Below are 22,353 nucleotides of genomic sequence, written 5' to 3' on the forward strand. Positions count from 1 at the left end.
GGGTTAAAAATTAATCCAAAAATGAATGAATGAAAATAAAAAATGAAAGGACGATACTGAAAAGTGATTTGACTCATTTCCAACCTATACTCAGAGATACGGATGATTCCAAAACAGCTCAAAATATAAATAATTGATTGCAAAAATGTTTATATAGGGAAATTTTTTTGAAAGGAGCCACGTTTAATATCTCCATAAATAAGACAGTAATGTAAATTTCCCGAAACACTTAATTTTTGTGAAATATTATAAGGTATCGCTAAGATGCCTACACACTCCCCTTCAAAATATCAAACAAAATAACCCCATATATGCCATCTATTAGATAGGTGATTTTATCAGGAATTCAACGATGATTTTTCAGGGTTGATTTCTAATTTACTGTGAAGAAGGACCTTGAAGTATAAGTGAACGACCTTTTAGATTAATTGATACAATCTCTCACAAAAACGTATACAACAGTTATTTCTATTGTCAAGTTTCTAACAGAAAACAACTTTTGTCGCGTATTACCGTTGAATTATATCTGTTGGATTTTTGGAAAGTTTCTCACAAACACTTCAAAATACTTTCTAAAACTCACAGCCAAAAATGTTTCACTAAACAGTTTTACAAAAACGCGACACGTGTTTCGCCATACAATGGCTTTTTCGGGCGTATCTTTATCTACTATATTTTACAAATTTAATGCTTGATATACTTAATTTTAAAATTTAAAGTACCTACATTTCAAGTACCTGAGTTTTTAATGAATTAAATTACCTGAGCTTATGTCCCAGTCCCCACATTTGAAAAATATTCAGTGAGGGTTATTCAATTCTAATTGATCATTTAGTTAATTACCCGAATTCTTGAATCTATTGATTGCTTGACATTCTAGAAAATTGAATTTCAAACTCTTCTCTTCTAAATGTAACATGTCGTATTCATGACTGAACTCATGTACTTCTGCTAAAAGGTGGTTTGCAAATGTGGAATTGGTCTTTCTATTCACAAAATTACATCTATGCTTTTAATTCTTTGGAAAATAATCTCCCTGTTTGGCCAATATACAGTTTTGGGCAAGAGCCACAAGTCAGCTGATATACTCCTGATCTATCCGATACCGAAGTTTTGTCTTTATTGTTTTTAATAAATGCACTTACACTATTATTCGGACTATAATTCGTTCTGTGAGCTAAGTTTACGCAGTCTTTCTTCAAATAAATATTATTGGTTGGTTTAGCCAAAAATGACAATGTCTTAAAACTGACGTTATCGCATCTTGAATTTGGGTAGATGTGGTCCATGGCTTGCTTTTGTAGTTTTTGTTTGATTTGTCTGATCAAACTTAGCTCTCTCTGGAAATTATTCTCAGACAGTGGAATATTCAATAGTCTATGAAGAATATTATTGAATGCAGCAACTTTATGCTGGTAAGAGTGTGTAGAGGATTTATGTATGATGATGTCCGTGTAAGACATTTCATTAATTTCATTGAAGTGATCATGAATTACCACAAAATAAACAAGAAATCAATCATTCATAATACAGAAACTATATGAAACATAAATAGTCAATAGTAACGGCATCTTTTTATTTTCCTAATATATTTTTTTCCGGTAAACTAACACATAGTTTACCTCTGAAAAACTAGATTTGTCAGGATTTTAAAAACACTTGATACCCTCACGATGAAATCCAATGATACACTGAAATAGATCGCGTTCCTGGTCAGCCCTTCGATGTGGCAGCATTGTCGGGCTGACCAAGATGCTCTTCATAGAGGGATTTGTATAACTGTGGGCTGACCAACAGCATGGGGCTGACAACGGTTCAAAGGATATGTAAAATTTTTATTTTCAGAAAAATCTACCCCTCTGATGGGCCTATTAATAAAATCATATCACTGATCATATCACTGATTATATATATATATATATATATATATATATATATACAGTGTCACCGATAAAGTCCGCATCAAATGGGAAACTTTTTTATTTATCGTTTTATGTGAAATTTGATTTTGGCAGTAGATTTTGCTTAAGAAATGATGTCAAATGGCGTCTACAAAATAGGTCACGTAATTTCCTTAACCTGTCAAAATTGACATTTAAAAAAAGAAACATCGAAAAATGACATTATTCTTCAAAATATCCAAAAATATCATAGGATAAAAACATTTTCTTTTGTAATTTTATATCCACACACCAAGTTTCAAACCCATAATAAGTATTTTATATTTTCACTTTTTTTCCGCACTCCTGCTTTTTCTACTTATCAAAATTTAAGCACACCTGTACTAAATCATTTATTTTAACTAAACTCTTCACCGAATTTCTTTTTTTGTAATATAATAATATTTTAAGAGACTCTTTGATGTTAAAAACAAATTTTGAAAAATAAAAGTTGTCAAACTTGATGCAAAGTTCATCTAGTTTCAACGGGGCTTTCCAAACTATACAGTACTTGAGTTTTTTAATGAGCAAATGGCCTCACAATATGAATTAGAACAAAACGGAACATTAGGAAACATCATTTCGTGATTCTTGAAGGCCATTCAATAAAAGAAAAAAACTCATAGTATTTACATTTACCTACTCCACTAACAACACTAATTTAAAAAAACTGGGTAGGCTGTGAAAAAATATGAAACTACATAATGTGTTTTAGAAAACATCACTGTCACTGAATAAATTAATGCCCGTTAGTTCAATGTAATGTATGAAAATTAAAATAATATGTTATCTTTACAAGAAAAAATTGAAATTGTGCTAATTTGTGGTGAAAACACATTGCATCGACAAGTGGCTGATATTTTTAACGCAAGACATCCTGGTAGACATGTACAGCAATCCACTGTAAGTAGGATTTTAAAAAAATTTTAACTGACTGGTAGAGTTGAAAATACTTTTAAAAAACGTCATAATCCATCACGCAATAATGATGAGGTTCAGTTGGCTGTCTGCCTGGATGTTATCGAACAGGGAAAATCAAGTATTACCAATATTGTAGATAGAACTGGCGTTAAAAGAGAAAGCAAAGGAAAGAGATTTCGATGTTCGACTAGATTTTCTTTCTGGTACCAAGGAGAAGTAGAATTAAACAGAAAATTTCCTTACAAAATCCTATGGACCGACGAAGCTACCTTCACATCGAACGGCGTAGTCAGTTCCCAGAATTGTAGGTGGTGGGCTCAGGAAAATCCTCATTTTGTGATAGAATGTCGGGACCAATATTCATTTAAAACAAATGTGTGGTGCGGTGTTTCAAATAATCAGGTAATGGGACCATTTTTTTTTAGACACAATTTAACTTCTCAGGATTATTTGCAATTTCTAAATACTGAGATCAGTGATATAGTGGACAATATGCTGGTTGAAATAAGACACAGTCTGTGGTATCAATGTGACGGGGCTCCTATTCATAGTTCAAGACAAGTCAAAGAGAAACTATTAGAAATGTTTAGGGGCAAAGTTATTGGGCGAAATATGGAGCAAATATGGCCGCCTAGGTCGCCAGATTTAACCCCACTAGATTTTTTCTTGTGGGGTTACTTAAAACAAATCGTTTATTAACAAAGACCTTTTCGTGACGTGAATCACCTAGAAACTGTTATTAGAAACTCTATTTTAAACATAAACCCTGTGAGTATCAGCAACTCAATAAAAGATGTATCAAGAAGGACAATTATCTGCATAGAACGCGATGGAAGACATACAGAAATGTAGTGTATTTAATGTCGTGAGTTTTTTTTTCGTGTTTTTTTGCTATTAGGTATAGGTACATGTTTATTTTCAGTTCCTTTTGATTAAGATTAAATTCCACTGTATTTTTTGTTAAAAAAACAATAAACACTCTAAGATATTGTTTCCTAATGTTCCGTTTTGTTCTAATTCATATTGTGAGGCCATTTGCTCATTAAAAAACTCAAGTACTGTATAGTTTGGAAAGCCCCGTTGAAACTAGATGAACTTTGCATCAAGTTTGATAACTTTTATTTTTCAAAATTTGTTTTTAACATCAAAGAGGCTCTTAAAATATTATTATATTACAAAAAAAGAAATTCGGTGACGAGTTTAGTTAAAATAAATGATTTAGTACAGGTGTGCTTAAATTTTGATAAGTAGAAAAAGCAGGAATGCGGAAAAATAGTGAAAATATAAAATACTTATTATGGGTTTGAAACTTGGTGTGTGGGTATAAAATTACAAAAGAAAATGTTTTTATCCTTTGATATTTTTGGATATTTTGAAGAATAATTCATTTTTCGATGTTTCTTTTTTTAAATGTCAATTTTGACAGGTTAAGGAAATCACTTGACCTATTTTGTAGACGCCATTTGACATCATTTCTTAAGCAAAATCTACTGCCAAAATCAAATTTCACATAAAACGATAAATAAAAAAGTTTCCCATTTGATGCGGACTTTATCGGTGACACTGTATATATATATATATATATATATATATATATATATATATATATATATATATATATATATATATATATATATAAATAGATTAGTACTTTTTGATCATTCCCATATTGATTTCAATTTAATATGGGAATGATTAAAAAGTACTAATCTATTTATCTTTTGATTTTCATGGAATTATTTTCCAACAGCTTGACTGCATTAACCTTTCTCGATTATATATATATATATATATATATATATATATATTATGGTATAAGTGCAGAAATTAACATAAAACATTTCAGACCACAAGTTATACAAACTCATGGTTAAAGTCATAAACCATGAAGGGTGAATGATAAATGTTAATTTGGCAGAAACATCTGGTATATAGATGGGTCGAAAACCGAACATGGGATTGTAGCTGGAAATTACTATGCAGGGAGGAATTTACATTATAGCTACCCACTCGATTATTACACATCTGTCTAGGCATATTAATTTCAGAGTTCAAACAATTAAGAGAATTAACGTGCCTAAATCAATTGTTCAATCCATGCACATAGATCTGAGAGAAATAATAATTCTCCAATTGTCCTTACCGTTAATTTCTCCTTTGGCCAGTTCCTAGCACCTTGCTGAATTACCAACAGCACCTGATGGGCATCGACTTCGTGCTCTCTGGACTTCTCATGCAGCAATTCAGAAAAATACTTAATGATAATATCCAAGTTATGTATAATGTCCTGGAACACGACATCGTTCTTGAACAACTCGAATGTGTGCCTGTTATACAGAAACGTGTAAATGAGGTTAGGATTGTTGGCCAGCTGCGTCGATAAGCACGAGTTGAGAATCTCCAATACCATCCGCAAGACCTCCTCTAGCACCGTAAGGTCCTGTTCGACGTCAGCAGAGTCCTTCACAGATACGACGACTTCAGAGTCTTCGCGTTCTTTTTCAGTCTTTGCAAGCTCGATAAGTCTGTGGTATTTTTTGGCTAGGGTTTCTAACAGAGATATCAGCCGTTGGCTAACGTACGGGTGCAGGTTGCGGAACTGTGATGACATGTTAGCCAGGGCGGCTAGGCAGTTTGTATGTAGGTACTTGTCTCGCATTTTGAGCATGTTGTATTGAACTGTTCGTAGGATGACTAGTATAAGCAGGCCTCCCAAGGAAATTTCTGTCAAAGCTCTCTCCGTGTACCAGTCGACGGTTTTAAGTTTCTTGAAAAGAGAACAGTTTTATTGTTAAATCGGGGCTCACTATGGATAGTCAAAGGTCAGCCACTTGAATATACAAGCTATGTCTAAGAAAATGCCTTACAATACTTAACAATATCCCGTATCAGATTTGTTTGAGAATTTATTACAGCTTTTCATGAGCAAGCAATGAAAGAAATCCAACTGTCAAAATTTCTATATGAAATCAAACCAAATGTAATACAGTGCATTCCATTTAAAACGAGCCAGCCTGAATTAACTTTTGGTACAATGATTTGCAGGAAAAATAAAAAACACGTCAACCATAGTATACAGGAGGACACATTTTGATATATTCACATTCGATGTTACTTCCCCTATCGCAGCCCCAGAGCATGTCACCAATTTTTTTTTAATGGATTACCCTATATTGTTTCACATTATCAGATGCTCCATGATGAGCAGATTTCAACAAAGTATAAAACATATGGTCTGAGGCTAATAGTTCGGGAGCTACAAATTATTTGAAAACGAGCATCCTGAATAACTTTTGGAACAATGACTTTTAGGAAAAATAAAAAACACCTCAACAATAGTATACAGGGGGACACATTTTGACATATTCATATTTGATCTAACTTTCCCTATCGCACCACCAGAGCATGTCACCATTTTTTTAATGGATCAATTGTGTTGCATTATCAGATGTTCCATGATGAACAGATTTCAACAAAGTAGAATACATTATGGTCTGAAGCTCATAGTTTGGAAGATAAAAATTATCCGAGTTGAAAACAAGCCACCCTGAATGAACTTCTGTACAATCTGTTACCTAGGTTTCATAGGTGTCTTTGTGAAGTATACTTCAAAAGTCTTATTTTGCCTAGTTCAGTTTGAATTCGATATTTTCTTCATTTTGTATTTGTCTCATTCTACAATAATGATTACCTAACCAGGTGAAATTACAATTGGTGTTTCTGTTTTTGTGAGTTCTTGGGAAGCAATGGTTCATACGCTTCGAGAACGGATTGAAATAGTGAGTTTGTACTACCAGAATGGAAATAGTGCTAGAGCTGCTGCCCGTATATTCAATGATAATCATCCAGGAAGAAATATACAACACAAATATGTTTCGGAACTATTGAACAAATTTATGGAAACTGGATCTGTTAACATTAAAAAGCTTAACCTTTCACGAGTTGTCAACGATGAAGCTATTTGTACTGCAGTTTGTACTGCACGTTGGACTATTGGAAAATTCCAAATATCTAACTAAGTTATCTCGAGAATCAGGAATCAGTCGTACAAATGTTTTTAGGATCCCTCATAACTACAAATTTCATTAGACTAGTTCATGTATTGAACAAAGATGATTTCGATAGACGTATCAAGTTTTGTGAAAGTCTCACTGAACGGATCAACATGCATCAGAATTTCTTGCATAAAATTTGTTTTTCGGATGCATATACGTTTAGTTTGAATGGAGAGGTGAATCGACAAAATTGTGGATATTGGACTATTACGAATCCTCATTTATACTGTCATACCCATCGACCTCAAAAACTGAAAGTTTGGGAAGGAATTTTAGGTGACTATATTATAGGACCTTTTTTATCGATGATACTTTGACTAGTGATAAATATTTGGATATGTTGGAGAATCGAATAATACCGTGCAATAGAGGATATAAATTTATTGAAAAATGAAATAGTTTTTGAACAGGATGGTGCAGCTCCAGTGCGACAATTTTTGGATGATCATTTTCCTGGTTGCTGGATTGGAGAAGAGGCCCTACAATGTGGCCACCAAGGTCTCCGGATCTCACTCCTGTAGATTTATTTTTATGGGGTAATTTGAAGTCTAAAGTGTATGAGATAGAATCAACAACATTAGAAGATTTAAGAGAGAATATCATGAGGCATTGCAAAGAAATAACTCCCGAGATTCTCAACCATGTGAGGGCGGCAATGGAAGCTCATTGTACGAAGTTGGTGGAAACGTTTTTGAACATTTACTGTAGAAAATTTTTTCTTCCATATTTGTCTCCAGAACGAATATTTCAAAATGTGGCCTCCTGTATAATTGTTGACTTGTTTTTTATTTTTCCTGCAAATCATTGCTTCAAAAGTTATTCAGGGTAGCTCGTTTTCAACTCAAATAATTTGTAGCTCCCGAACCATAAGTTTCAGACCATATGTTTTATACTTTGTTGAATTCTGCTCATCATGGAGCATCTGATAATGCAAAATAATATAGGGTGATCCATTTAAAAAACATTGGTGACATGCTCTGGGGGTGCGATAGGGAAAGTAACATCAAATAAGAATATGTCAAAATGTGTCCCCCTGTATACTATTGTTTTTTTTTATTTTTCCTGAAAATCATTGTACCAAAAGTTATTCAGGGTGGCGCGTTTTAAATGGAATGCACTGTATATCGGTTAATGTTTTCGCATTGGAAGTCAAGAAAAAGCAATTTTATAACATAGTACCTGCTACAGTTACAAAAAATAATTTGCTTCTTATTCAGAATAAATGTTTTCCATATAAGATGGAATTGGCCGATACTTGATGGATATCTATAACTAACGTATTCAAAAAATACTTTATTGCGAGATTTTTATTCAACAATTTCGTAAAAACGCAACATGTGTTTCGCCATACAATAGCTTCTTCGGGCGTGGCGAAACACGTGTTGCGTTTTTGTAAAATTGTTTGGTGAAAATCTCACAATAAAGTGTTTTTTGAATACGTTAAATGTTTTCCAGATTCTAATGATTATGACGCTCCTCCAATAGATGTTGTTGATGATTATTCTCATTGCACAAAAGTCATTGTTGATGAGTTTTTATCGGCATCTGTCGGGAGTGCAAGTTTAATTGCAATCCTGAAGATGAATACGGACTTTAGCTTCTGAAACGTTAAGATAAATTTCTGTTTAGATTTTTTTTGATGAGCAAAATTATTGTCAGGTTGTTGGTTGGTCTCTTTGTTCGTTTTTTTTGTGTTTTTTTTTATGTATTTGACTCCGTCCTGACAATGAAAACAATTATAATAATTATTAATACTTGTACTGGTTAATAAAACATTTTTCTTTGTAAAAAATACTTTGGATTTACGGAGTAATTTGTGTGAAGTAAAAAATTTGCTCTTTCTACACTCATATAAAATTCTCCATCATTTATTTTTCAAATTGTGGAAGGTGAAATTCATATATAAAACATATATAAAAAAAACATTTGAGTGAGTTCCGTTTTGGTTAGGATATTTTCGTGTTCAATGTTCCGCAAGTTTTCTGTTCAAATGATTTTGTCAGATCATCTTTTAGTTTTTGTAAATGTTTTTTTGTTATATTTTTTGTTTGGTACGTTGTATTCAAAATTAAGCGAAATTTTTTATTTTCATAACTGATGGTATCCATTATCACTATGACATTACATTTATTAGTTGAAAGAATTTTAATATTAGTACCTGAATGAAGAGGCGTTATTACAATTCTCTCATATTTGTTTGAATTGATTCTACAATGTTTATTATTCAGACCATGAAAGGTGAAAATTCCAAGAAAATTCAATAAAAAATTCTTCATTTATTCCATAAAACTTATTTTTGTTCAATAAGTCGAATAAAATTTCACATGCAATATTAATTACCAAACTTATAAATAGATTAATCTTTGAATATTGCAAATGTGCAAGACAATTTATTGAGTCTAATATGACCTATTTGTGATCATCACTTTTGGACATCAGTTTGTCTTCGCCTTTAAAATAAAAAGGAAGATAGTTGTTATTTTTCATTGGTCTGTTAGTTTCTGAATTTTGTAATTTTTCAAATTAAAAGTATTTTTGCTGCAAGCAAATTTCAATAACTGCAGAAAGTCGATACTAGTTCTATACTTTAAAATGAAGTTTCAAGTGGTGACAAGTTATTGTTTTCTTTTCTTGTATAGATTTTCTGAATGTTTCTGTCTGAATCACGAATTTATAGTTCAATCATAATTAAACGTTTAGGAAATGTCTCAATACTGGCTTAGCAATTGCTTAGGGCAATTTATTAGGGCAATAAATATCTGTTTTTCCGTTAACCAGCTGTCGCACCCCTACGAACAACAACCCTCAAAATTCCATACTGACGCGAGCTAAGAATTACCGAGGTATTACTTTTCACCGTGCGATTCCTGGCTTTTCCATTTCTATTTAAATGTTCGTTATTTGAAGCGTTCCCTGGTGTCAATAGTGATCATGAATAGAAGAAGAAAATTGTCAGAAAATTTCCCAGATTGTAAAAATGATGCCACGGTTATTTGTCTGATCGGAAATTGAAACATTGATGACTGCACTGCTTTGTGAATACGTACATTATCAACATATAAACTAAACTGATGCATGTTTTTAAGATCACTGGTGGAATAACGAAACATTGACAACACATTTGATAATCTAATCTTCATGTAACGCATGGCAACTATAGGAAAACTATCAATTTCTTGTTTCAAAACGGTCTAGTTCAATAAATGGCCTACCTTCAAATGTCAAGTAAAGTGCAACTTTGTATTCATTCAAATAAAATCTCATCAAGTTTATGAAAAACTGACTCTGTTTACATATATTTTTTATTTATTTGTATCCAATAGTCTAGTCATGTCTACCCCTTTTAGTACATTGAAAAAATGATTTGACATTACTGAATTGTATATTCAGATTCCCAGTAAAATAAAGCTATTCTTATTATAAATTCTCACAATACTCACATTTGCCTAAATCTAAATTTTCAACTCACCAAATCATGGATATTAGTATTAAAGCTGTCATCTTCACTCATTATGAGCAATATGATCAGAGACATGTATATATGATGGGAATTGCTATTTGGAGCATTATACAGGGTCTTCAGGATTGGTACAATCTGAAATGAATTTATTCAATATCCATAGCTGATCCTACCAAGTGTGCAGTAAATGCTTCGCTCCTGGACAGCCAAACAAGCAGTGGCCGCAGACTGCATATAAATGAGCTGAATTTTAAATAATTGAAAAACTGGTATTTTATTATTATTTTGAAAATTGAATGGAATTGCTGATAAGTGATGAAATTCCTTATCAAAATCAACTAACTCAGTTTGCCGTGAAGTTTTCACTGTGTAAGGTTAATAAAAAATGTGTTTCGCTATAGCAATAGTTTTTTCAAGCATAAATGATAAATGACTTATAATTTAAAAACATTTTATACTTCAAAACATTTGCTACTATCTAGCCCTTGTTTTTGAACTTGAAAAAGGGCTAAATTTAACTACTGAAAAGATAGAACATATTCAGTTTTCACTGGTCAATGATTATTACATAGTAATTCTTCTAGGGGAATTAAGAATGATTACTTGGTAAGAATGAATTAAGCAAATCGATTCAATCATTCATTGAGTTTTGGAAATTTTTTAATATCTTAATTTCCATACTTTCTGAAAAAATGAAGAGTTTTGAGTTCATGGTTGAACTCATGTATCTCTAAGTAGATGAGTAGCAAACGCTGAATTCATTCTGGAAACTGTTTCCAGAACTGTTTTTATGTGTGTTTCAAATATTGTTCCAGTTCAATCTTTATAAAACATCGGACATGCTCTTCACGCAATTTATAAATCCCAGATCTTTTTGACACCTAACTCTTGTCTTCATTATTTTCAATATGCATGCTCAAGTTAATATTGGTGCCACAAAGAAAATTTGACAAATTCTAAAAGTCGAGAAGACAAATCACAGAATGTAAACTTATTTGGGCCACCTTAGTAGGAGGATGTTTTTATGATTTACCTTGAAACACATTTTACTTTTCCAGGGTTTAGTCTATTCAGAAGTTTGATTATTATTGTTTGTACATATTATGAAATGTCATTAATAATCTTATCTCTTATTTAAACTCAATGTATGCTACATATCTTCTTACAATGGAACATGAATCTATTGAAAACATTTTCCCTCACCAGTCTTAACCATCTCCTGATGATGGTAACTTGGTTAGCGAAACACGAGTTTAGAGAGCATTTTTCTTCATCTTCATTTACTATATTGTGTAGCGATCCTGTGAATGATATCTGATTCAATTCTATAAAGAATGTTTGGAGTACAGACTTAAAAGGAAAACGTATTTTTTGTTTAATTCAACGTTCATATAAAAGTAGTTGTTTCTAGAGGGCTTTTTCTACCTGTTTGTGTCTGAAAGTTACTTCTTTGCATGATCTACACATCTTTGTAAAGTTTATTTTGAAATGAATTACTTTCTTCTTTTCTTTGGAAGGTTTGGAAGATTTTTGTATGAAGATGAAGAAGTAGAAAGCCAAAACCTTTCTTTCACAAAAATTAATCTCTCCTTAAAATATATCCCTTCCAATTTATTCGATTTATAATTCTGAAAACAGTTTTTTACTCAGAAAAGCTGGTTACATTATGAAAATACAACCTTCGGTCCTTCGAGTATAAACTGAACTGAAGAAAATAAAGGGAACGGGACACGATAAATCACAGAGAAAGTCAAGTAACAGAGTCTAGAAAAACAAGCAGTCAACAAATTAAAAGTTATTCTATGAATGTAATTTAACAAAATTAAAAGTCATTCTATGAATGCAGTTTGACATGTAGCATTGAAGACTAGTTGCAGTTCTACAAAAAAAAGACATGGAATCTGTGGTGCAAGCCAAAAAAAATGTTAATTGAAGATCAAAGAAAATTAGGTTATAGTGAAGAAGAAAAGCGCCAAGAGAAAAAACAACTTATATCTGGACACGTTGGTTAAGAGTACGTGTTAAATGAAATATGTCAAAAATATTGGATAGTTCGTGTTCGATCAGCAGTAAGAAGTTGTTGGAGTACATGTCTAAAATGTAAGATCGCAAGAGCGAAACCCATCGTTCTAGAAATGTCTCCTTCACCTAAATACATATTGAGTGGTTTTGTTAGTCCTTTTACATATACTAGAATGGGCTACTTCACTCCAATGAGTGTTACTGTTAGTAGAAGAAACAAAAAACGTTATGGAGTCTTATTACTGTTACTGTTAGTAGAAGAAACAAAAAACGTTATGGAGTCTTATTCACGAGCTTATTCATAAGATCTATTCATGTGGAAATAGCACATTCCTAAAGTACAAACTCAGCAATAATGGCACTAAGGAGAATGATCGTAAATAATATATGAATTAATTTTTGACCGTTGATATGAATAATAACAAAAAAAGTAAGTCGTAATAAAGTTCAATTTATAATTTTGAAGGCAGTAAAGTTGGTTGCTTCACAAAAATACAAAAAGCCTGCTGAAAAGTATGGAAATTAATTAATTCCCAATATCTAATAAACAATGAAATTGATTTGAATTATTCTCCCGATGCTATTATATAGAGAAACACATGCCATGATTTTAAACATTTCATAGTGAAAATCTCACAGTGAAGTGTATTAGTTGGTTTTTATAATGTTTTACTCTCAACTCTTATATGGGTTGATGGCTTTATAATATCAACGTTGAAAGTATCAGTCAAAATATGAAAAATTCCTAAAAGGGCGGCACATTAGGTTTCTGCCAGCGAGTGGCTGACACTCTAGGATCAGCCCTTTTAATTTCTGTGTATTAACAACATTACACCAGGGTCACTTACCAATTGATCTAAGTCTGCTCTTCTCAGTAGGAATGATTTAAATGATTGGTTTCGATGCAGCAACAAATACAAAAGCAAAGTTGCAGCGTCTCCTGTCGCTTTCTCACATAACGTCAGGAACAATAAGTTGAAATCTATTTTGAACAAAGATGATGCTTTGGTAGGAGGTACTGGATTGGTATCTGCAAGAAAACGTGAAATTGAATTCCTCCCTTCATTAAAATAAGAAATGCTACTTCTCACAAAAAAACACAGCTCCCCAAACAGTTCAGACCATTTTTTGATAATGGCAACTTGATTGGATTAACACAGGTCAAGAATATTGGAGTAAAATGATAAATGATCAAACAAAATTTGTTTACGTTCATGTTTCATGAGGTGACAGTGTCAAAAATTAGATTTTTGTTAGTTATAAAAATACAAAAGTAAATTTATTTATTCACATAAACATAAATATATACCTAACATAACATAAATATCCTTTATTCGCATAAAGGAATATATTTATGTTATGTTGGGCTATAAACCTAAACTCGCAATAATGTTCTTTTTGAACACTTTGGTGTCTGTGGTTTCTTGTAAGCTGCTGAAATTTGGATTTCGTGGAATACATTCAACCAGTGATTAGTGCGGTTCATAGTGAAACTAAAAATCTGAGATCTGCTGTACTATCGCAAAGATTTGTATATACCAACTATCAGAAGATCATTGGTAGTGATACACCTCACCTCTATTCAAATCTGTACTTATTATCCAGAAAAGGGCTTTGAGATATCTTTGCTAGGCAAAAGTTTGGAATTCCCAAAAACCACTTTTTTGTCCCATGGCATTTCACAATTAGCTTCTCTTTAGCCTAGAGAGAATGTGCCTTATTCACAAAAAGCACAGGAAGGATATTATATCAACGTCAGGTAATTCCACACGACTCACCTATAAAATAACACTTTCCATCCTTACAACACAAATCAAATAATTAATATTTTTGGAACAAAAAAAACTTATTCTTTTTTTTCTTCCTTTTTCTTTCTTCATCTATACAAATGAATTCCTTAATGATTACATTTTGTATAGTACTTTTGTTGTCACTTTCTAACCCCTAAAATACGTTTTTTCAGAAAAAACTATTTTGATATTGATGTTTTACCCATTTTAGAGGGTTCTGAAGCTTCCCTGAAAATTTCACCCAAATCGGCTACTCCATCCTATTCTACATCTTTCCTGACAAAAAATACCAAAAAGTTGGTGAATATTTTTAATTAAAAACTATCAAAGCAAAGTTGTTCGATTACAATAAAATTTATTCAGATTATGTAATAGAGAAGAATATTGAATTTCTGATTTGAGGGAGCAGTATTTGTATTGGATTTTATTTGAGTATTGTTTTTTATACCTTGACTATCTAAACAGGAAAACAAACTGTTCCTGTATGGATTTGAAGTTGTTGTCCAATGATGCACTAATACAAGAAGTAGCAATAAACTTTGACTAGCTAGAGGGGCTTGCTGGAAATCATTCAATTCGGGAGAAACCACTTCCTCAGTTGATTTTTTACTGAAAGTCAGCAAAGACCACAAATCTGAAGCCAAACCTGAAAAAATTATTCTTATAGCATCATATCACTACATAGTATAAAACAAAGTCGCTTCTCGCTGTCTGTATCTATGTATGCTTAGAACTAAGATGCGGATTTTTTATTAGATATTGTGATTCAAGAGGATGGTTTATATTTATATAAAATGCATAATATAGTAGTATAGTTTCAGAGGTTTTTAATGTTATGTTGTAAATAAACACATTTTTTGCGCTTACATTGCAAACGCTGGCTGAACACTACAAGACAGATCAAAAAGTATACCACAGTATTGTAAAAAAAAAACTACAAGAAAGTCCGCGATGACATATTATGTCTATTTCTTAGGGATAACCCACAATAACCATTTTCAATCCTCGAGAAATAATGGCTTATTTACAAAGCGGTATTAAACAATACAGCATTAAACCTTATCCAATTAACTACCTTAAATACATTGTATATTTAATATAGATAAATATGGCCCTTTTAAGAATGTAACTTAAATGAATAGTTTCACGGCGCGTGCCTATAAATAGCGCGACGAATGCCGTGCTTCGCCCTATAGCACTTTATGATTAGCAGCGATCGCAAGCATTTATATGTATATTTAGTATTAGCATTGCACCCGTGCGGAGCTGGGGAGACTCGCTAGTAGTTTTATGAATTTTTGGTTAATTTCGTAAACAGCCTCATGCTAAATTTTCAATTTCTTATGATTAGTTAAGTATTTTTGTCTGCTGTTCACAAATCTGAAGTAACAAATTTATCGCATGGATAAACATTTGAAAAAATTGAGATTCAAATGTTGAAAACATTCACAATCAATTTCTGTTAACATTGATTCACTTGCCAAATTTATATGAAATGTATAATTTTCCCAAAATTACATTTCCCTTATCAACTGCATACAAAGGTATTTTTAGCCTGCAGGAAATTTTTACAAGGAACTTTTCTTACTGCTGTTGACAATATTTCGACAAAGTTGTAAAATTGAATAGTGTTTCATTTTTACGAAATTGTAAATCCAACATTAGTTGACACATTATATGAGTTCTATATTATATGAAATTACATGAAACATACACAATAGTTAAATTATTTGTAACAGGAACTTTTTCAAGGTCACTTCAGCGCATGTAACGCACACAATAAATCAATTGTGGAAGTCCTATTTAAAATAACAAAAAAAAAAGTAGCATTCCGTATCTTTTCAATAGCCATATACATTTTATATGTTTAATTTCATATCACTGCAAACAGAACCAACAAAAAAATTCCTTGCAAAAATATCATTGAGTTCTAATTATGATGTAGTTTACTAGGAAAGATATATGATTTTTAGAAAATTAGACGTTTTGTTTGGAAAAAAATCAAAGAGTTACGTGAAAGAAGGTCGTCATTTTATAAATTTCATTACCGAAAGAGTTCCAGAAATAGTCAATTTTTCTATTTTTGAGAAGATGAAGAAAATAGATATGAACATCAAGTTTTTAAATCAGATTTTTTTATCAGCAGATGAAGTTTCGTAAGTCTAATTAAACATTTTCCAAAAATAGTGGGAATCAGGAAAACGAATATTCATTAAATACACCAAATAAACAAACAACAAAAACTCATCAGTGAATTGAAGATCGAAGTCATATCTTTGAAACAAAAACTAACAAACAGTGTGATTGAAACAAAAACTGTTGAAACGCAAACTGACAGAAACCAACAAAACATAGGAACTTCGACATGCCATGACCACGACCTTGAGATGGATAAAACAACAAAGGAATTCCATGTGACAAAAAAAGACGATTTATGTATTGACAGTCTAGAGCAGCCAATGTTACATTGGGAGACACAAACATACAGGGTGATTCAAACAGAGATATGAAGAAATCTGAAAATTTCGAACACGAAATTAATAACCAAATAGAAGCAAAAAAAGAATCATGTAAAATCAACAAAACAAAGAGCAAAACTAAAGCTAGAGAAAAGAGTAATGATAAAAGGTAAATACATGGTAAAAAAATACATGGTAAGAAGACAAATCTTAATAAGAGTTTTGATTTTGAGTTTTTGATTTTTTGACATTTATATTGGTGATAACTCCGCTGAACAAACAGCTGATGAAAGCAAAGTAATTACTAAATGCTCTACTACTATTTATTACTGCATCAGCTGGCGATGACAAAGCAGAAGTGCTTCCAAAAACAATTCAGGGACAAGAGTGTATTATCACTTGCAAAGAAGCATCTACTCCAGCTGCAAAAACCATACTGGTCATTGGCGATAAATACTCAAAAAATTTTCCTTCTGTACTAAAAAAATCAATAGACGTATCCTAATACCATGTAAGAGAAATATTCAACTCCAGAATTTAATAAATTTGTCCACAAAAGCTTTATAGACATTAAGACTAGTAGTACAAAATATCTATTTCATACTAAAATATGCCACGTTCTTGTTCAGGGATTTTTGAATAATTTGAACTCGGTAGAATGTTTTGTAAAAACTCACAATATTGACATAGCATGCTTACCTAAACATTTTATCAGTCATGATTGTTTTAATAATATATATTTCAATGATTATATAATTGCAGCATCTTTTTGTAGAAGTAATTATATTCGCGGTGGAGCTTGTACTTTAGCAGAACAAGACATTGAATTCAGGGAAATTGTCGCAATAAAACAACTATCCATTGAGTGCCAAATAGAAATATGCGGTATCTACTGTAAGGTCAATAGTGTAAAAATTGTTATCATAACTGCTTATCGACCTCCAAATAGTGATGTACATTTGTTTTTTGATTGTTTGTTGCCGACACTGAAAATTGCATAGAAAAAATCTCATAACATTATTCTTTGTGGGGACTTCAACATTGATTGCCTAACGAATGCAACCAATACTAAATTACTGACAGACCTTTTTGTTTCATTTCAATTAAAGAATAATATGTTCGACCTAACAGGGATATTTGCTAACATTAATGGTCAGACAAATAAAACATTTATTGACTATATGGTCATTACATTACATGATGCTAACTATGATTGTGAGCTTATCCAACCAAACATTGCTGATCATATATCGCATATTGTCATTATCAAGACAGATATTTCTAAGGGAGTAAATGCATGCAACCCTAGTAAATCAATAATGAAGCGAATAGTTAATCCAAATAATATAAATTAATTTCGAACTAGACTGAATGGTATTTTTCATATATGTCTGTGCAAAAAAGCTTTACCTTTTCCCTAGAGTCTCTGTTCTGGTGTTTTGATGTATCTTGCCCAATAAAACAAAGTAAAGTTAAGAAGCCTAAAAACTCATGGATAACTAATGATATTGTTCAAGAAGGAAAATGCTTAAGAGAAATGTTCTATCTGATCACCAGTTATGAAGAAATTGATGCCCAAAGCATGCTTACATATAAAATAAGATTGAGAGAACATAAAAGAACAATCAAACAGAATAAAATTAACTATTTTTCTAAAAAAAATGGGAATGCAGCCAACAAAACGAAGGAGACATGGAAAATAATAAATAGTGAACTAGGGAAATCAATGCATTTTGATGCTGGGGAAGGGGGCATTACTTTAAACTATAATTCAAACTCAGTTGGAAATGCGCAAAATACATCTGAATTGCACACACTGTTACATCTATCATAGCCACCAACTTTGGACATAATTTAACCCTACCCTGCACCAGTAGGACGAATGTCAGTATCCAACACCCCTTTGATAACAGCCCAATATTAGAATCTGAAATATATGACGCTCTCAGATCAATGAAAAATAAGACGTCGACAGGTATTGATGAAATATCAATAATTACAGTTAAAGATATAATCAGTGCTATAATTGATCCACTTACCTATTTGATGAACCAGTCTTTCATACAAGGGTATTTTCCAAAGAAATTTAAGAAGGCTTTGGTAATTCTCCTATTTAAAAAAGGAAATCGTGCTGAGATTGATAACTATAGACAGATCTCTCTACTATGCTCGCTCTCAAAATTGTATGAGAAAATTGTAGCCTCCAGAATAAGGGAGTATGTAGAAAGCAACAACATATTATGTAACAACCAGCATGGTTTCAGGAAAAATCGTTCCATAGAAACAGCCTCTTACCACTTTCTCAGCAACATTTATTCCAACTTGGACGCTGGTAACTTTGTTATAAGTGTATTCTTTGACTTGTCAAAGGCATTCGACTCTGTGTCATGGAATTTTCTGTCTAATAAGTTGATTGGACTTGGTCTTCCAAACAATGTATTGAGATGATTAGGCTCCTATATGGAGGGGCGCTGTATGTCAGTCAAATATGGAGGCACCGTATCAGATGAGCATGCTGTTAAACTGGGCGTTCCTCAGGGATCAGTTTTAGGACCATTATTATTAATTATATTTATCAATGATTTGCCTGAATATGTCAGGGACTGCCACATAACGATGTTTGCAGATGATACCACTGTTACAGTCACTGGACATGCTATGGACGACGTGGTAACCAAAATTAGTAACATTATCGATGAATTCACTTCTTGGTGTGAACGCAACCGACTAGTTTTGAATACCTCAAAATCAGTGACAATGAAATTTTATAACAGAAATCATATTACTCAAGATGCAGTGTTCTCTATTGATGAAATAGGTATGTCACAAGAAGTAAAATTTTTAGGAACAATTGTGGATGAAGCCTTGAATTGGAACTCTCATATTGATGGTGTCTGCAAGAAACTCAATAAGGCATTTTTTGCAATAAAGCGAATGAAAAACTGTGTAGATCAGAAAAGTCTGATTAGCATCTATTATGCAATGGCTTTTTCACATATTTCCTTGAACATCATGTCTTGGGGGTGCGGTTCGGATTTCAACATGGTGTTTATAGGGCAGAAACGTATTCTGAGACTAATTTTTGACATGGAATATCGTGAAAGTTGTAAACCAGCGTTCATAAGAATGAAATTGCTCTCTGTCCCAGCACTGTATATTTTTAAATGTGTAGTTTTTATTAGAAAAAATCTTACAACTCTCACAACTAATGGATCCTCTCAATACCCCTCCACAGGACAGCTAAATTCCAGAAATCACCCCTATATAATGGGATCATCCTGTATAATAAACTGCCAACTTCGATTAAAACTCTGAAATCCGAAAATGTGTTCTATAACCTTGTTAAATCCTTACTCATTGAAAATTGTTACTATAGTCGCCAGGAATACCTAAACGATAATTTAATGTAATTATTTTCTGAATAAGTCTAATGTGAATGTCATAAATGTTATTTATTAATGTTATAGTATGCTTTTTGTTTTTAATCAACCAGTCATATGTACATATGTACATATTGCACCCATTGACGAAAATAAATTACTATTAATTTTATTATTATAAGATATATCTTACTGACAATTGCTTTTGTAAGTATTTTTATATTTTTATTCTTTTGTGTTTTTAATACATATTGTTTTTATAGGTTCACAAATATTTTTTTATACTTCATTTCAACTATGTACTAAGGGTAAATGGTTTGATTTAATTGACGTACCATATGTATGTTATGTACTAGCAAAGCTACAATACAACATGTATATATTATACCACAGTGGTTTAATAAATTATTATTATATTAAATTATTTATTAACAGTATCATTATTTACAATGAGTACTCTAGTGATATAAATCATGTATGAATAAATTATATCTACAAAATAAAGATATGGTTTTGTGAATAGAACAGTGAAGTGAACAGAAAAATTACAAAACAGAAAATGGCATTTTTATAAAATCAGCATTATTGCGTGGTGAATATTTAAAAGTGCCAACATAAAGAATAGATTCCATTTTTGTTGAAATTATGAAAGATTCATCACAATGGACTGTTGCAACAATAGTTGGTGATATGAAATTCAATGCTAAAGAAAACAGGATCCCTTGTGATACAATCATTCATATTCAAGCCCATTTCAGTCGATATCCCCAAGCAACGATCTTCTAGAGATAGTAGGTTTGAAGTGTATGCATTGTGATAATTAATGCGCAAATAAGTTTCCCTCTTGAAGGGCATTTCTTGAAAATTTTATTTAAACATTCTTCATCAGATATACATCATATTTATTCATTTTTTTGTTTTTTTTTTATTTGTTGGGTTATTATCATTTTATTTTCAAGTTGGATGTTACATTACCCCTACTATAAACATGTAATGTTTCTTGGAATTAATAAATTTATTATTATTATTGAAATGGCAAATTTTCAGCCTTCTTTTTGCACAATACAACCTATTAAAAAACACAAGCTTTTATTCACCTCATCACCTTCACATTTTATTTCACATTCTTTCTCACTTTCCAGTTTGATAATCAACATTTTTTCTATAAAAAACTTGACTCAACAATATTTTCTGGTAACATTTCCCTATTTTAAAGTTGTATACTAGTGACATTTCAAACAAAAATTTGTTGGTAACTGCCACCGACTAATAAGTTATTCAATATTCATATGATTTTAATTATATTATCTACAAAATTAAACCATTCAAATTATTCTGCAATGCCCAGTCACTTGGCATACAAACCAATGTTAATTTCATTTTTAAATCCATTATTCACTTAATTTAGTGAATATTAATGGAGTTTCTTCTTAAAGTAACGAATCCCCATACAACTTTTTTAGAATTAGGAAAACGGAAACTCGACTTGAGATAATGCATGTTAATATACAATGTCTCAGAAATAAGCTGAACTCACTTGAAGTAATTGTACTGCAACATCATTTTGGTATTGTACTACTAAGTGAGCACTGGCTGAGTAGTGATGAAACACTTTTTTATAAAATGGAAAATTATATATTAGCTAGTTCCTTTTCAATCACACATACATTCACGAAAGGGTGTGTATTTTGATTAGAATTGATATTTTGTTCGAAATAATTGATGCTTTGAATAAATATAACATGGAAAAGCACATTGAAATTTGCTGCATTAAGCTATTAAAACAAAGATGCATTGTCGTATCTATCTATCGCTCTTCATGTGGAGATATAAATATTTTCAAGGATAATATCTCTACCATGCTTCTAATATAATCAGAAAAATTTAGAACTTTCAATCTAGTCATCGGTGGTGACTTCAATATTGATTTCGCTACAGATTCTAAACACAGTGAAGATATGATAGAAATATTCTCATCTTTTGGCTTATCCAAACGAATTTTGGGCTACACTAAAATTTATGGTAATTCAAAATCATGCATCCACAATATGCTCACAAATTTTGATGTAGAGGCAGCAAAAGATTCTGACTTTCATCTATCTGACCATTATTCTCAAATTATAAGTATTAACACAGAACGAGAGATTCTACAAAAATATAAAATAATTTTGGATAAAAATGTTGCAAACAAAACATTATTCTTTGATAAATTATCAACAAAAAATTGGATTGAACTATTTAAACAACATGAGATAAACGAGATGATTGAAGTTCACTATAATACCCTGACCTACTATATGGAAGTATCATTTCCTCCCATGAAAGT

General features: G+C 31.7%; 1 protein-coding gene across 2 annotated transcripts in view; it reads right to left on the bottom strand.

Annotated features, from left to right (window-relative positions):
- LOC111508683 (dymeclin) overlaps window positions 1-22,353 on the bottom strand; it is a 31,737-nt gene that overhangs the window by 3,361 nt on the left and 6,023 nt on the right. The window contains exons 4-7 of one of the 2 annotated variants that reach the window (XM_023164271.2): window positions 14,637-14,834; window positions 13,247-13,428; window positions 10,386-10,511; window positions 5,005-5,628 (exon numbers count right to left, since the gene is read on the bottom strand). In XM_023164271.2, coding sequence (XP_023020039.2) covers window positions 5,005-5,628; window positions 10,386-10,511; window positions 13,247-13,428; window positions 14,637-14,834 — 1,130 coding nt within the window. The remainder of the gene's footprint in view (window positions 1-5,004; window positions 5,629-10,385; window positions 10,512-13,246; window positions 13,429-14,636; window positions 14,835-22,353) is intronic. The other variant, XM_074186055.1, reaches the window with a different exon arrangement.

The sequence above is a fragment of the Leptinotarsa decemlineata genome, unplaced genomic scaffold, assembly GCF_025532065.1.
Source record: "Leptinotarsa decemlineata unplaced genomic scaffold, Ldec_3_MD MMD2_tig00078422_RagTag_RagTag, whole genome shotgun sequence".
Classification (NCBI taxonomy): Eukaryota; Metazoa; Arthropoda; class Insecta; order Coleoptera; family Chrysomelidae; genus Leptinotarsa; species Leptinotarsa decemlineata.